At 43.2% G+C, this 15,905-nt stretch overlaps 1 protein-coding gene across 24 annotated transcripts in view; it reads right to left on the reverse strand.

The window, feature by feature from the left end:
• Positions 1-15,905, reverse strand: part of LOC110523998 (adhesion G protein-coupled receptor D2) — a 160,921-nt gene that overhangs the window by 81,826 nt on the left and 63,190 nt on the right. For 16 of the 24 annotated variants that reach the window (XM_021603243.3, XM_090235109.1, XM_090235108.1 and 13 more), the window contains one exon: positions 11,366-11,407. The exons of the other annotated variants lie outside the window; for them this stretch is intronic. In XM_021603243.3, coding sequence (XP_021458918.3) covers positions 11,366-11,407 — 42 coding nt within the window. The remainder of the gene's footprint in view (positions 1-11,365; positions 11,408-15,905) is intronic. 24 annotated transcript variants of the gene reach the window in all.

A 15,905-nucleotide genomic window follows, 5' to 3' on the forward strand; every position in this document is an offset into this window, starting at 1 on the left:
GGTTCAATATAATCCACTGGTGTGTACACGCATAGAGATCCCACACATATCCCTGATTCTATATGTAATTCTTTGCCAACACCAATGTTGCGAAAAGAAAATGAACGTAACAAGACCAATGGACCGCAGGTCCCAACCTATTAAAATGAATAAATAAATTACAATATCCATCCAGGCCTTTGCCACATGGGAAATTTGTGTGACTGGACGTTCTCAAATAGTATTTGAGTGCCCCTGATCTAAGGGGATACCATCTGGCAACTCTCCACTTATCGGAAGAAGAGAAGATGAATGTCAACACCTACAACAGTCAAATTCATACACGTGCTCTCTCCTCTTTATGTCTTCCTCTCTCATTGTACTTGTTTGAACAAAGGGCGCTCAACTTGTACTGCACTGACTCAGATGACTGATGATTGTCTAAAAGACATGATGATAAGATGATAGTTGGATCTAATTTGTTATTGAAAAAAAATCACTTGTTATGGCTTGACATCACCTGCCATCAAATGGTTGGAGAGTTACTTATCCAATAGAACTCAGGAGAGTATTTTTCAATGGAAGCTTCTCTAAAATCAGATAAGCTCAAATGACTACGTATGCTGATCATTGCACACTCCACACATCAGCACCTACAGAGAGTGAGCTCACTGAGACTCTTAGCAAGGAGTTAAATACATCTAAAACCAAAGACATTGTATTTGGTTCAGAGCATTAACTTCGACCTAAGCCTCAACTGGAGTTGTGCATAAAGGATGTGACCATTGAACAAGTTGAAGAAGCTGAACTCGTCGCAGTAACATTTGATGGTCAGTTTGACAAAGTCATACTCACAAAGTTGTTGTGGAGATGGGGAGAGGTGCAGTATGTCTGTTATAAAAAGATGTCCTGCGTTTTTGACAGAAAGATCCACTGTACTAGTTGATCAGGCTTTGATCTTCTCCCATCTTGATTACTGTCCGGTAATATGGTCAGGTGCAGAAAGGCCTTGCCATTAACTGTATGCAGGGAACTAACATCAACAACATGCATGGTAGTCTTTCCTTGTTGAGGGTTGAGGAGAAAATGTTAAGAAACATTTGTGCTTTGCACACCTGGATTGTACAATATTTGGACATAAAAACAATATTCAAGCTTGGTCAAGTTGGTTGTTAACATTTTAAAGCCTTGCCATAGATTTTCAAGCCAATTGAAATCAAAACTGTAACTAGGCCAATCAGGAAAATTCTATTTATTTTTGGTAAGCAATATTTGGCCTTGTGTTTAGGTTATTGTCCTGCTGAAAGGTGAATATACAGTGCCTTGCGAAAGTATTCGGCCCCCTTGAACTTTGCGACCTTTTGCCACATTTCAGGCTTCAAACATAAAGATATAAAACTGTATTTTTTTGTGAAGAATCAACAAGTGGGACACAATCATGAAGTGGAACAACATTTATTGGATATTTCAAACTTTTTTAACAAATCAAAAACTGAAAAATTGGGCGTGCAAAATTATTCAGCCCCTTTACTTTCAGTGCAGCAAACTCTCTCCAGAAGTTCAGTGAGGATCTCTGAATGATCCAATGTTGACCTAAATGACTAATGATGATAAATACAATCCACCTGTGTGTAATCAAGTCTCTGTATGAATGCACCTGCACTGTGATAGTCTCAGAGTTCCGTTAAAAGCGCAGAGAGCATCATGAAGAACAAGGAACACACCAGGCAGGTCTGAGATACTGTTGTGAAGAAGTTTAAAGCCGGATTTGGATACAAAAAGATTTCCCCAAGCTTTAAACATCCCAAGGAGCACTGTGCAAGCGATGATATTGAAATGGAAGGAGTACCAGACCACTGCAAATCTACCAAGACCTGGCCGTCCCTCTAAACTTTCAGCTCATACAAGGAGAAGACTGATCAGAGATGCAGCCAAGAGGCCCATGATCACTCTGGATGAACTGCAGAGATCTACAGCTGAGGTGGGAGACTCTGTCCATAGGACAACAATCAGTCGTATATTGCACAAATCTGGCCTTTATGGAAGAGTGGCAAGAAGAAAGCCATTTCTTAAAGATATCCATAAAAACTGTTGTTTAAAGTTTGCCACAAGCCACCTGGGAGACACACCAAACATGTGGAAGAAGGTGCTCTGGTCAGATGAAACCAAAATTGAACTTTTTGGCAACAATGCAAAACGTTATGTTTGGCGTAAAAGCAACACAGCTGAACACACCATCCCCACTGTCAAACATGGTGGTGGCAGCATCATGGTTTGGGCCTGATTTTCTTCAGCAGGGACAGGGAAGATGGTTAAAATTGATGGGAAGATGGATGGAGCCAAATACAGGACCATTCTGGAAGAAAACCTGATGGAGTCTGCAAAAGACCTGAGACTGGGACGGAGATTTGTCTTCCAACAAGACAATGATCCAAAACATAAAGCAACATCTACAATGGAATGGTTCAAAAATAAACATATCCAGGTGTTAGAATGGCCAAGTCAATGTCCAGACCTGAATAAAATCGAGAATCTGTGGAAAGAACTGAAAACTGCTGTTCACAAATGTTCTCCATCCAACCTGACTGAGCTCGAGCTGTTTTGCAAGGAGGAATGGGAAAAAAATTCAGTCTCTCGATGTGCAAAACTGATAGAGACATACCCCAAGCGACTTACAGCTGTAATCGCAGCAAAAGGTGGCGCTACAAAGTATTAACTTAAGGGGGCTGAATAATTTTGCACGCCCAATTTTTCAGTTTTTGATTTGTTAAAAAAGTTTGAAATATCCAATAAATGTAGTTCCACTTCATGATTGTGTCCCACTTGTTGTTGATTCTTCACATAAAAATACAGTTTTATATCTTTATGTTTGAAGCCTGAAATGTGGCAAAAGGTCCAAATACTTTCGCAAGGCACTGTATCTCCCAGTGTCTGTTGAAAAGAAGACTAAACCAGGTTTTCCTGCCTGTGGCTCCTTTCTTTTTTGTTGTTGAATTTTTACCCCTTTTTCTCCCCAATTTCGTGGTATCCAATTGTTTTAGTAGCTACTATCTTGTCTCATCGCTACAACTCCCTTACGGGCTCGGGAGAGACGAAGGTTGAAAGTCATGCGTCCTCCGACACACAACCCAACCAAGCCGCACTGCTTCTTAACACAGCGCCATCCAACCCGGAAGCCAGCCGCGCCATTGTGTCGGAGGAAACACCGTGCACCTGGCAACCTTGGTTAGCGCGCACTGCGCCCGGCCCGTCATAGGAGTTGCTGGTGCGCAATGAGACAAGGATTTCCCTACCGGCCAAACCCTCCCTAACCTGGACGACGCTAGGCCAATTGTGGGTCGCCCCACGGACCTCACGGTCGCGGCCGGTTACGACAGAGCCTGGGCGCGAACCCAGATTCTCTGGTGGCACAGCTGGCGCTGCAGTACAGCGTCCTTAACCCGGGAGGACCGTTCCATTTCTTTTTATCCTAAAAAAACTCCATAGTCCTCGCCAATGACAAGCATACCCATAACATGATACAGCCACCAACATGCTTGAAAATATGAAGAGTGGTATTCAGTGATGAGTTGTGTTGGATTTGCCCCAAACATAAACACTTTGTATTCAGGACATAAAGGTAATTTCTTTGCCACATTTATTTGCACTTTAACTTTAGTGCCTTATTGCAAACAGGATGCATGTTTTGCAATATTTTGTATTCTGTATAGGCTTCCTTCTTTTCACTCTGTCAATTAGGTTATTATTGTGGAGTAACTATAATGTTGTTGATCCATCCTAAATATTCTCCTATCACAGCCATTAAACTCTGTAGCTGTTTTAAAGTCACCATTGGCCTCATGGCGAAATCCCTGAGCGGTTTCCTTCCTTTCCGGCAAGTTAGGAAGGATGCCTGTATCTTTGCAGTGTCCGGGTGTATTGCTACAGTACACCATCCAAAGTGTAATTACACTGTAATAACTTCACCATGCTCAAAAGGATATTCAATGTCAGCCTTTATTTATTTTTACCCATCTACAAATAGGTGCCCTTCTTTGTGAGGCATTAAAAAACCTCCCTGGTCTTTGTGGTTGAAATTCACTACTCGACTGAGAGACCTTACAGATAATTGTATGTGTGGGGTACAGAGATGAGGTAGTCATTCAAAAATCATGGTTAACACTATTATTGCACACAGAGTGAGTCCATGCAACTTTCATGTGACTTGTTAAGCAAACGTTTACTCCTGAACTTATTCAGGCATGCCATAACAAAGGGGTTGAATACCTATTGACTGAAGACATTTCAGCTTTGCATTTTAATTCATTTGTAAAGAATTCTATAAACATAATTCCACATTGACCTTATGGGGTATTGTGTGCAGACCAGTGACACCAATCACAATGTAATACATTTTAAATTCAGGCTGTAACACAACAAAACATGGAAAAAGCCAGGTGGTGTGAATACTTTCTGAAAGCACTGTACATACCCCACCAGACACCACACTATGGATTTCTTCACGGTGCATAAACCAAAGACAGATTGAATGGATCGCTCAGTTATGTATAGAGCCATGTCATCATGGAATTCTCTGCCACCAGAGGTTACACTCAGGTAAAAAGCAAGTTTAGCTTTAAAAAACAGATTTTTAAAAAAAATGGTTGCATCACAGCACCTCTTCTCTTTCTAAAGATCTAATTTAACTGTACTGTATATAAGAATATGAATATGTGAATAGTGTGTAAATAGTATTTTTGTTGTCCCTTATAATATGTTACGTTGTTCTTGTCTATTACTGTTCTGTACTTCGTCATGTATTTGTACGTTTTATGTGGACCCCAGGAAGAGTAGCTGCTGCATGTGCAGTAGCTAAGTGGGATCCTAATAAACAAAACTTTCTCTCTCTGTTTTGTCACATATGCGATAATTTAATCCAAAGGGAGGTCATTGGATGTTACCTTCCCTGGTGATCTGGACTGGTTTGCTTAAATGAGAGAAGACAGAACAGAACGTCTCACTCTGGCCTCTCCTTTCCGCTCCTTAATGATCTGATTTACCCCTAGTCAGACACACACACACACACACAAACTTTGATCGTTCTATTCAGCTTTTTGCATTTTTTTTTTATTAGACACAAATTTCCTTTGGGTGTCAGAGGGCGAAACGTGAAGCTGCCAGTGTTTTCTGTCACACCTTTAAGCAGCGTCAAAAAAGCACAAAAAAAGGCCAGAGCGCGAGAAAAGCAAAAAAGAAAAGAGGGAGATAAAAAAAAAAAGGGAAGATTATTACGTTTAGTATTTACAAAACCCCTTTTGAAAAGCAGAACGTGTAAATGGGTTGCTCACAAATTGTGAAGACCCAGAGGTCAAGGAGAACTTGAAGTAAGAAAATTGATTCCTGCACACTAAAAAAGCCACTTAAGCAAGAATGTGACAATGATTTATTTTACAATGTGGGGGGTCAGGCCAATGCGTCTGCTATGTCAATGCAGTGCTATGACTCAGGGACACCTCTTCACACCTCTCTGTAGAGCAGAATGATAAAAAAAAATAAGGGAGGAGAGGTGTCCTGACTCTTGCAGTCACGTACTGCGTGGACTCCTGTGATGGAGGGAGGGGGGCGGAAAGACGGGGATGGAGAGGGGGGTGATGGAGAGGAAGAGGGGACATTGTACTGTGCCCCAGTGACAATGACCTTGCCCACTAAGTCATAGCATCAGAAGATTATATTTTTTATGCATCCTTGCTGCATTGATAGAAGTCACCCAGTTCTAAGGTATGTGTGTGTGTATATATATATATATATATATATATATATATATATATATATATATATATATATATATATATATATATATATACACAGTACCAGTCAAAAGTTTGGACACCTACTCATTCAAGGGTTTTTCTTTATTTTTACTATTTTCTACATTGTAGAATAATATTGAAGACATCAAAACTATGAAATAACATATATGGAATCATGTAGTAACCAAAAGTAGCCACCCTTTGCCTTGATGACAGCTTTGCACACGCTTGGCATTCTCTCAACCAGCTTCACCTGGAATGCTTTCCCAACAGTCTTGAAGGAGTTCCCACATATGCTGAGCACTTGTTGGCTGCTTTTCCTTCACTCTGCGGTCCAACTCATCCCAAACAATCTCAATTGGGTTGAGATCGGGTGATTGTGGAGGCCTATGTCATCTGATGAAGCACCCCATCACCCTCCTTCTAAGTCAAATAGTCCTTACACAGCTTGGAGGTGTATTGGGTCATTGTCCTGTTGAAAAACAAAGGATAGTCGTACTAAGCGCAAACCAGATGGGATGGCATATAGTTGCAGATATGCGGTGTCTTTTGAATTCTAAATAAATCACAGCCAGTGTCACCAGCAAATCACCCCCACACTTCCTCCTCCGTGCTTCACGGTGGGAACTACACATACAGAAATCATCTGTTCACCTACTCCACATCTCACAAAGACACGGCGGTTGGAACCAAAAACACATATTTGGACCAAAGGATTTGACCAAAGGACAGATTCCTACCGGTCTTAATGTCCATTCCTCGTGTTTCTTGGCCCAAATAAGTATTTTCTTGCTTGGGCCAAGAATGATAAAATAAAATAACGTATTTTCTTCTTATTGGTGTCCTTTAGTAGTGGTTTCTTTGCATCAATTTGACCATGAAGGCCTGATTCACACAATCTCCTCTGAACAGTTGATGTTGAGATGTGTCTGTTACTTGAACTCTGAAGCATTTATTTGGGATGTAATTTCTGAGGCTGGTAACTCTAATGAACTTATCCTCTGCACCAGAGGTAACTCTGGGTCTTCCTTTCCTGTGGCAGTCCTCATGAGAGCCAGTTTCATCATAGTGCTTGATGATTTTTGCGACTGCACTTGAAAACACTTTCAAAGTTCTTGAAATGTTCCGCATTGACTGACCTTCATGTCCTAAAGTAATGATGGACTGTTGTTTCTCTTTGCTTATTTGAGCTGTTCTTGACATAATATGGACTTGGTCTTTTACCAAATAGGGCTGTGTACCATCCCTACCTTGTCACAACACAACTGATTGGCTCAAATGCATTAAGAAGGAAAGTAATTCCACAAATTAACTTTAAAGAAGGCACACCTGTTAATTTAAATGCATTCCAGGTGACTATCTCATGAAGCTGGTTAAGAGAATGCCAAGAGTGCAAAGCTGTCATCGAGGCAAAGGGTGGCTACTTTGAAGAATCTCAAATTTAAATATATTTGGATTTGTTTAACACTTTTTTTTGTTACTACATGATTCAATATGTGTTCTTTCATAGTTATGTCTTCACTATTATTCTACAATGGAAAAATAAAGAAAACCCTGCAATGAGTAGGTGTCTCCAAACTTTTGACTGGTACTGTATGTATATATATGTGTATGAATGTATGTACTGTGGCGTACAGCAGGTCAGCCACCAGGGGGAGACTCGTTGAGGCCTGGTGGCAGACGGAGTCTACATCACGAGGCGATGGCTCCCTCTGCTGGACATGCCAGGTCTCCCTGGTCTGCCACAAGTGGTGGAGAATGCAGGCATTCTGATAACGTGGTCAGATCAGGGTTGATGTTTACACAGCATCAGCATGGACGAGTTGATAGCTCAGTTCGTCCGGGCCCAACAAGCACAACAGGCAGTTCAGGAACAAACGCTGGAGAAACAGCGACTACAAAACGTCCACCTCGTTGAGGAAATCAGGAAGCTGCAAGGAGGAGCGTCTCCTTAATCACATCCCAACCAGTTTTTAATCAAACTAACGGAAGACGATGACATCGAAACATACGTTTGAACAGACAGCACTACGGGAAGGATGGCCAAGGCCGAAGTGGGCAAGTCTGCTGGCCCCGTTCCTCTCTGGGAATGCCCAAAAGGTGTATTGGGACCTGAACAACGAACAACGAACTACAACGGACTCAAACTGGAGATACTCAGCCTCTACGGGTACAGCCTGGCCCATCGGGCTCAACTGTTCCACGACTGGAGGTTCGTACCCAACGCATCCCCCCGAGCCCAGATGAGCGACCTACTGCACATCACCAGGGCATGGCTCCTACCCGACGTATCCACCCTCTCTATCCTCGACAAAGTGGTCCCGGGTCGCTTCTTATGGGTGCTTCCCCATGATATGAAGAGGGCAGCGAGTCTATGCGCGCTCCAGACCTTGGAGGGCCTCCTGGAAGCAGTGGAGACTTATCAGAACACTCAAGCCCTGCTGAGCGGGAGCCAGGCCGAGTCGGCGACCCGTTTGAGGGGACGGGAGGACAGCCCCACCGCTGTGTACCCCGAACCGACAGTCGGCAGGTCCAAAGGACCGCTAACCCGTGGAGAGACGGCTGGGGTAGGGCTGATCCGCCACCGACGACCCCAGGTAGATGGAGACCAAAGGAGGTGTTTTGAGTGTGGCACCTGGGGGCACTTTGCCTGGAATTGCCAGGCTCGAGAGGAGTCAATGCCATCAGTAAGCCCCGGAGACGAGGTGGGTCACGCCGTGAACTATGTCACCTCCTGCACCACGAATCAACAGCACCCATGGTCCCGGTGAAGGTTGACGGAAACGACATGGAAGCTCTATTACACTCCGGAAGTATGGTTACACTCGTAACCACGAGCCTGCTGAACCAGGAGACCGAAAATGGTAGGGAGATGTCCATTTCCTGTGTTCTTGGTGACACAAAGCGGTATCCAACCATATGGACCAAAATCATGACGCCACAAGGGAGCTGCCAGATGATGGTGTGTGCAGAACCAGAGTTGCTGGTACCTTTCCTAGTGGGACGGGATTGTCCGCTGTTCGCAGCCCTATGGGGGCATGAGCTGAAGAAAAAGATACGAGCCAGTCGAAGAAGAGAGCGGGGACGACTCATCGCCTGTGCGGCCCGGAAGCAACCGGATGACCAACCTGTATCTACGGGTCTGGAGTCGGACGTGGCACCAGAACCCGACCCCCCTGGGGAACCACTGGAGGGGGAGCCCAGCCTCCCCCTCCTCGATTTCGAGGGGCTAATCGAGACACCCGCTGGGGGCCAACTGAGCGGACAATTCGGGACGGCCCAGTGTGAGGATCTGATCTTGAAAGCCGCCGCAAGCCCAAGTGATAGTGGTGGATGGACAGCTACTCCCGGGGGTGAGTGACTGGCGATACCCCCATTTCCAAATCAAGAATAACCCTTTGTATCAGGTGTCGCGCCAACAGGGGGAACTTTGAGAGTTATTGTTGGTGCCCCGACGACGGTATGTGGGAACCGTTCTTCAGCTGGCCCACACCCACCTGTTGGGGGCGCACCTGGGAATGGAGAAGACCCGGGAACGGATCGCCGCCCGGTTCCACTGGCCCGGGGTGAGGAGGGCCGTGGAAGACTACTGTTTGCGGCTGCCCGGAGTGTCAACTCACTGCAGCAAAAGCACACTTCCGAAACCCTACCGATCATCTCTGTGCCATTTGAACGCATCGCCATGGACATAGTGGGACCCCTGGTAAAAACAGCACGAGGACACCGGTACATCCTGGTGATCCCGAGGCCATTCCCCTACGGGCGGCGGTATCCAAGGGAATCGCCCGGGAGCTGTTCTACCTCTTTAGCCAGGTGGGCATCCCAAACGAGATCCTGACAGACGAAGGTACTGAGTTTATGTCCCACCTAATGAAAGATTTGTGTGCTCTCCTGCAGATCAAGTAGATCCGGACCTCCATCTTTCACCCGCAGACGGATGGGCTCGTCAAGCAGTTCAATAAAAAGCTCAAACAAATGCTGCGGAAGGTCATCGAGCAGGACGGGAAGAACTGGGACCAGATACTACCCCACCTAATGTTCTCAATCCGAGAAGTACCCCAGTCCTCCACTGGGTTTTCCCCTTTCGAACTCCTCTACGGGAGGAGGCCACGCAGCCTACTGGACCTTGCCAAGGAGGTGTGGGGGAAGCCCAGCCGACCACCTTACGCAGCGTGGTAGAGCACGTGGAGACGACGAGGGAGCGGATGACAGCCATATGGCCAGTGGTAAGGGAACATATGGAGAAGGCCCAACCAGCCCAAGTCCAGGTCTACAATCGGGGAACCCAGCCCCGAAAATTCCAGGTGGGAGACAGGGTGTTGGAATTAATCCACACGGCCGAAAGTAAGTTCCTGGCAACATGGCATGGGCCAGAAGTTTAGGATTAATTGTCAGGTATTGTGAAAAACTGAGTTTAAATGTATTTGGCTAAGGTGTATGTAAACTTCCGACTTCAACTGTATGTATGTATGTATGTATGTATGTATACATACATATATACATACATACAGTAAATACATGCATACCTACATACACACCTTAAAACTGGGTGACTTCTCTAAAGTAATGAAAATGATTATTCCTGTGTGACAATTTTTGAATAATGCTATTTTGGCCCAATAAAGATGACGGTAAATTTGGATGTATTTAAAAAATTAAAAAATCTTGGTCAGTAATTGTTTTGGTTTTTCGGGAGGTATCTTTCGGGAAGTATTTTTCTTGTGAAAACAAATATGTCACTGTGAAGGACAACAACAGGCTACTTACTGTATTGTGATAGCATATCCAAGTAATTGCAGGCCATTAACTTTGGTCAAAAGCAAATCAGAAGTCAGCTTAAATTCAAACATTTGAATCTCCTCAGTGAGAAGAAATCAATTTCCATTCAGTCTTGCTGAATGTAAAAGCATCTCTAGGCAGAGCAAGGTTAACATCTTGAAATGAGCAATTGGACTTCAGAAATAATCCCGCTCCACTTCAGCTCGACTATAATGTGTGTTATTTGCTTAAGCACATTCAACTCCCGCCCTATTTACATGGCAATAGAAAAAAAAGAACTATTTGACCAAGAGCGATTCATTCAATTGAACCTCTTCCATAAAGTCAGATTCCCCCCCTTTTTTATCCCCCTTTTTGTATCCCAATGTAAATCTAAATGGTAATAACCAACCATCTCAATATGATACCTCGCCACTCCCTCCCATTCCTCAAGCTGCATATTGTTTTTCCCCCATCGACAAAGCGCTAGATCCTCCAGTCCCTCTAGTCCTCCAGTGGCGGAGTAGCCCTATTGTCAGGATGCTAAATTGAGGACCGTGAGTTTAAAAACTTAAAGAGGCAGTGAAATATTAGCCAATGTGGGTGAGGAATGACTACGCTGAGTACCGGCCGTGTCAGTGTTTAATGGCGGTGGCTGGATGCATATAAGTTAGCTCAAGCATGAAGGGCAGTGGGACGCTCATGTGGAAAGCCTCCCCCTGCTCCCTAATCCCCTTCCTTCAATCCGTCGCCCCCCCCTTTTAAACCGAGCGAGCCCATCAGAAACGTGTCATTTCTCTCATTCACTGCGACAGCCTTGAGACACAATGCAGACTTACCTCTGTGTTGTACACCCCATATATCAGGAAGATGAACAGGCCCTACACACACACACAAAGAGAGAAAAAAAGAGAGAAAAAAGTTGCTTTCTCTTTTATTATCTTGCGTCATGAATAACATAATGTATTTCTATACCTACAGTATTTCAACGTATTTACACATATTTCTCTCTGTGGAGGGAAAAGTGGACTGAGCTTAAGGCTGTTTTGTTTCTAGCGAGCCCTACAGAGTGGGTTTGGAGGACTTAAGGGAGTGGAGATCTTCTTTAAACTGGGGCACTTCTGCGAGACAAGCATCTCTGCTGTGCGGTGTTCATCTTCGAGCCGATCAAAACCTGAAACCCAAGGTTTCCTCTGGCTTTTACGGAACAGAAGTATTTCACCCTCAAGTGGCCATGTTCAATTTGTGTTCCCTGGTAGATAGAGGCACGCAGACACACTCAGACAAACACATACACAAACAGACAGCCACACAAAAGCACACACACATGTAGGAGTTTATCGAGAATAATCAGTGGAGGAGGCGAGCAAAAGAATGAAAGAAAAGGCAAATAAAGGAAAATATTTCAGGTTCACAAAACTCTGCGGCTAGTACTGGGCACGCAAGAATGGAATGCCCTTGGGCACATAAAGGGCACATTTTTCATTAACCCATTGTTGTCTTTATTGAAAATACAAGCTGTAAATTCACCTTCACCCCATAATGCAGTCCTCCAACCGTAATAGGCACAGTGAAGAGACATGATTCACAAAGGAGGACTGCGGAATGCAGTCGCCACCCAAAAGATTTTAAAAAATGAAAGGGAAAAATTTCCTATCAATTCCAAGGCTGTCCCGAGTTTGGGCCTAATGTCAGACGAGGGCAGACTCTTCACAGTACAAACTTTTATCAATTTACATAACAAAATAACATATTGTCCTTTTTTCTTTCTTGCTTCTTTTCTCATTTCTGATCTTTCAGCGGTTAGATGACACCTCTTGAATAGGCGACGTGGTCGGGGCATCAATCAAGTGCGAGTTTGGAACATCCAATTTGCCAGAGCAAGATCTCGATGCATCACCATTGACAACATGATTTGGGGGCCCCATTCGCGGTGACAGGCTTGATGGCCTATACGATGGCACCTCCAAACTGGGCTTATCGCCCAACTCCTTTGGTCCTGCTGATGTCCCCAAGGAACTGGCCTCTGTCTGTCTGGTGCCATCTTAGGACATATGTCCTCTTTATCCAGCCACTCCAAAGGCCACACAAAACAAAATGGATGCACCAGGAGGTGTCACTGTCAATCTAACTATTTCATTACCTGACTCTAAAACTCAAAAGTATTAAAAAATATATTATAAGAAAGGTGTACTTGTCAATATTGTCCTTTACATACGCTTGTTTTTATAACGGTGTGGTTATAGTTAAGACACAAAAGGTTGCCCTTAAAACTCTGTATCGAAGTGCAGTGCTGAAAATTTACCCAACACACACACCAAAAAAACAATACCTAGAGACAGTAGGAGGTAATTTGCAACACATAACACATTGTATTGCATTAGAATTGCAATTTCCTCCTTAATGTTACAAATTAATTATCATGTTTTTGATCATTTCTTTTATTTGCAATTAATATTTTGTTGTGTAGCAAACAAAGTGGGAAAACATCTCTCGCACATTACGAAAAATGATCAATTAGAATATAATTGAGTTAAAAATAAGTGGCATCAAAACAATAATGATGGATTGTTTAAAATGTTAATTCATGAATTTTTCAGTTAAAAACAAACATTGTAAAACTGGAGCGTAATATTTAAATGCATTGTGCGCTTTTCCAAACAGAGCCCGGTTTCTTTTGAACTCTGCAGTAAAATGGTACAAATGTATGCAAAGGATTGGCTTAGTTGCTTTCAAAGTATTGCTACAAATACATCAAACAAAATGGCTGAATTAATTACGACCAAACTAATTAGGGAACAATTGTATGTTTAAAAAGTTAAAGCCAACAAACATTGTGTTTGCAAAAACATATATCACCCTTGAGAACTGTAATGTGGTGCATCGGAAGACAAAAAAGAATACGCAATTTGAATAAACAGTGGGGAAATACTATGTGTGCTAGCTAGAGAAGTAGGCAGTCAAAATCACAGCAGCACACAACTCATTAGAAGGGGTCAAAACCAGATAAATTACTCTCAAACACTGCAGTCAGAACAAATAGATAACTTTGATAACAAAGTAGACTCTCACACCTGGGCCCATATTCATAAAGGCTCAGTAGATGTGCTGATATAGGATAATTTTCGCCTTTTAGATCCCAATGAGATATAAGATTATATGGAGGTGGTGGAAGACCTGATCTTATATCAGCATTTGAATACGTGCCCTGGCTTAGGACTTTGAGTCGGCAAAGTGGGATACCAAACTTGTGTAAGAAATACTTGCACTGGCAGCTAGAAGAGACAGTGAAACAGCACTACTGCAAAAACCCTCGTGACGAGTCGAGTCCATCCAAGCATGTTCCCTTCCCTTCACCCTCCCGTCACGACAGCCCTGCGTTGAGCACAGATAAATTCCTCTCCAATTTCAGGCCATACATCAGTTAACAGTTCCCCCTCAGATTGAGAGTGAATGTCTTGTACGTCGCAATGAAGAAGGGCCCTAGCTCCTCATTACTTTGTGACAAGATACAGAAATTCACTTGACTTTTCATTTAGGAGTCCTCCTGCCCCACTTTAAGGATGTGTGCCTTCATGCTTCTCCCTTACCTCCCTGCTGGGCTCAAGCCCCTAGCCTACATAACAAATTATTATAAATGTTTACAGATGACCACCTCCTCTTTTTACAGTGGCCCCTCCCTAATGTGGAAAGTTAGGTAGCAGCAGGTAAAAATCTCACAAAAGGCTGTTTTATTGATGACATTGTCCTTGGGAACCGAAATCTAAATGTACTGAAATGAAAACTATGATTAAGGGAAGCCAGTGTCTCGGCAAGGGGAGTGGCGGGTAGCTTTCTACTTCCCGCAGCAAAATATATATAACGGCTCCTGACACCACTTCTGTACCAAATGGACATGGCCACCATAGCTGCCTGACGATGGGAGAGAAGTCAGCAAGGTGTGGAGCCCTTCCATCAGGTTTAAGCCACCGCCTGATGAGCTCAAACAGTTTCCTGGGCATTATGGAATGTTCCCTTAAGGTTATCGTGAAGTCCTTCTAATGATGTTATTGTTCCCGATTATTTTGTGTGAATATTTTCAGATGACCACCTCCTCTTTTTTGTGGCCTCTTGGAAAATATCTTTTTTGATTGAAAGTGCCATCAGACTGATCAAGGACAGTTGTCACAGGGTTGTTTGACAATTATATTCAAATGATCTAGATGAAGTGAGGAAACAAAAGTTCCCATTTAAATACAACCAACTATAGGTTTCAAAACAACTTTCTTTTGGCTGTTAGTATTGTATGTAGTGATCATAATTTGATTTATAAAATTGTTCAACTTCAGAGCAAAACACTCTCGAGAGCTTCACAAAAGCTAGACTACTTACAAGTCCTTTGGGCAGACATTCTGAGCTACAGAAACTCAGAGATATCATCCAAGTCTCAAAATAGCTCAATAACGAAACAAACTCAGTCATCTACAATGTTAATGTCAGTCCAACATAACATTTCAACCATTGGTGCTCTGTCAAAAAGCAATGCTTTAGCAACAAATGATACATTACAAAAGTACAATTTGTACATGAAATCTTTTCAAAAACAAGCGACAGCCCTGTCCGTAGCTTGGCAGAGGTTGGAAAATTCCACCACACATGGCAGTCATTACGTTAAATGAGAGACAGAAGAGGTTAAAACACGGTGTGAAAAAAAAGTTCACACTTTTTGCGGAGGGTACCTGCTAATGTCTATGACCCCTCTACACAAAAACAGTTTAATTAACTTGTATACATAACTTTCACTTTAACCGCTCACGGCCTGTCAAATAAAGCTGTCCGTCAAAGCCCCGAGCCCTCGAAGTTGATGCTTTGCAGGTCCTCACATTTAGATCAAACTTCTCTGTATTTCGTCCAGCTGGGATGCAGGCAGGCAGCCGCTCTGTCAGAAAGAGAGCCAACTACCAACTCTCCTGATCAAAAAGGCTTGAAGATAAAACTTGAGTTCAAATCTAGCGCATTAAGCATATTCGGGAAAAATATTACATATCCAATACTATTATTAATTTTGTGGATATAACCAAATGAACGACTGCAAAAAAATCCATATTTTTCTACTTGAACCCCTTTTTCAACAGTCTGAAAATAATATAATTAAGACAATACTTAAAAGCTTTAAGGTTTGGGCTAAAATAAATGGATCTCAACGACATACCAAACATTTTATTTGATGAATTTCTGCAGTCACATTTTGGATGACAACAGCAGACTAACAGTGGTTTGCCTAGGGTGATTGTTACATTCAGAAAAAAAACAATCCTTAGTCCACACACACACAGAGACACACACACCCACACCCACACACACACACACACACACACACACACACACACACACACACAC

Source organism: Oncorhynchus mykiss, chromosome 5 (genome assembly GCF_057628025.1).
Source record: "Oncorhynchus mykiss isolate SJ-2025 chromosome 5, ASM5762802v1, whole genome shotgun sequence".
Classification (NCBI taxonomy): Eukaryota; Metazoa; Chordata; class Actinopteri; order Salmoniformes; family Salmonidae; genus Oncorhynchus; species Oncorhynchus mykiss.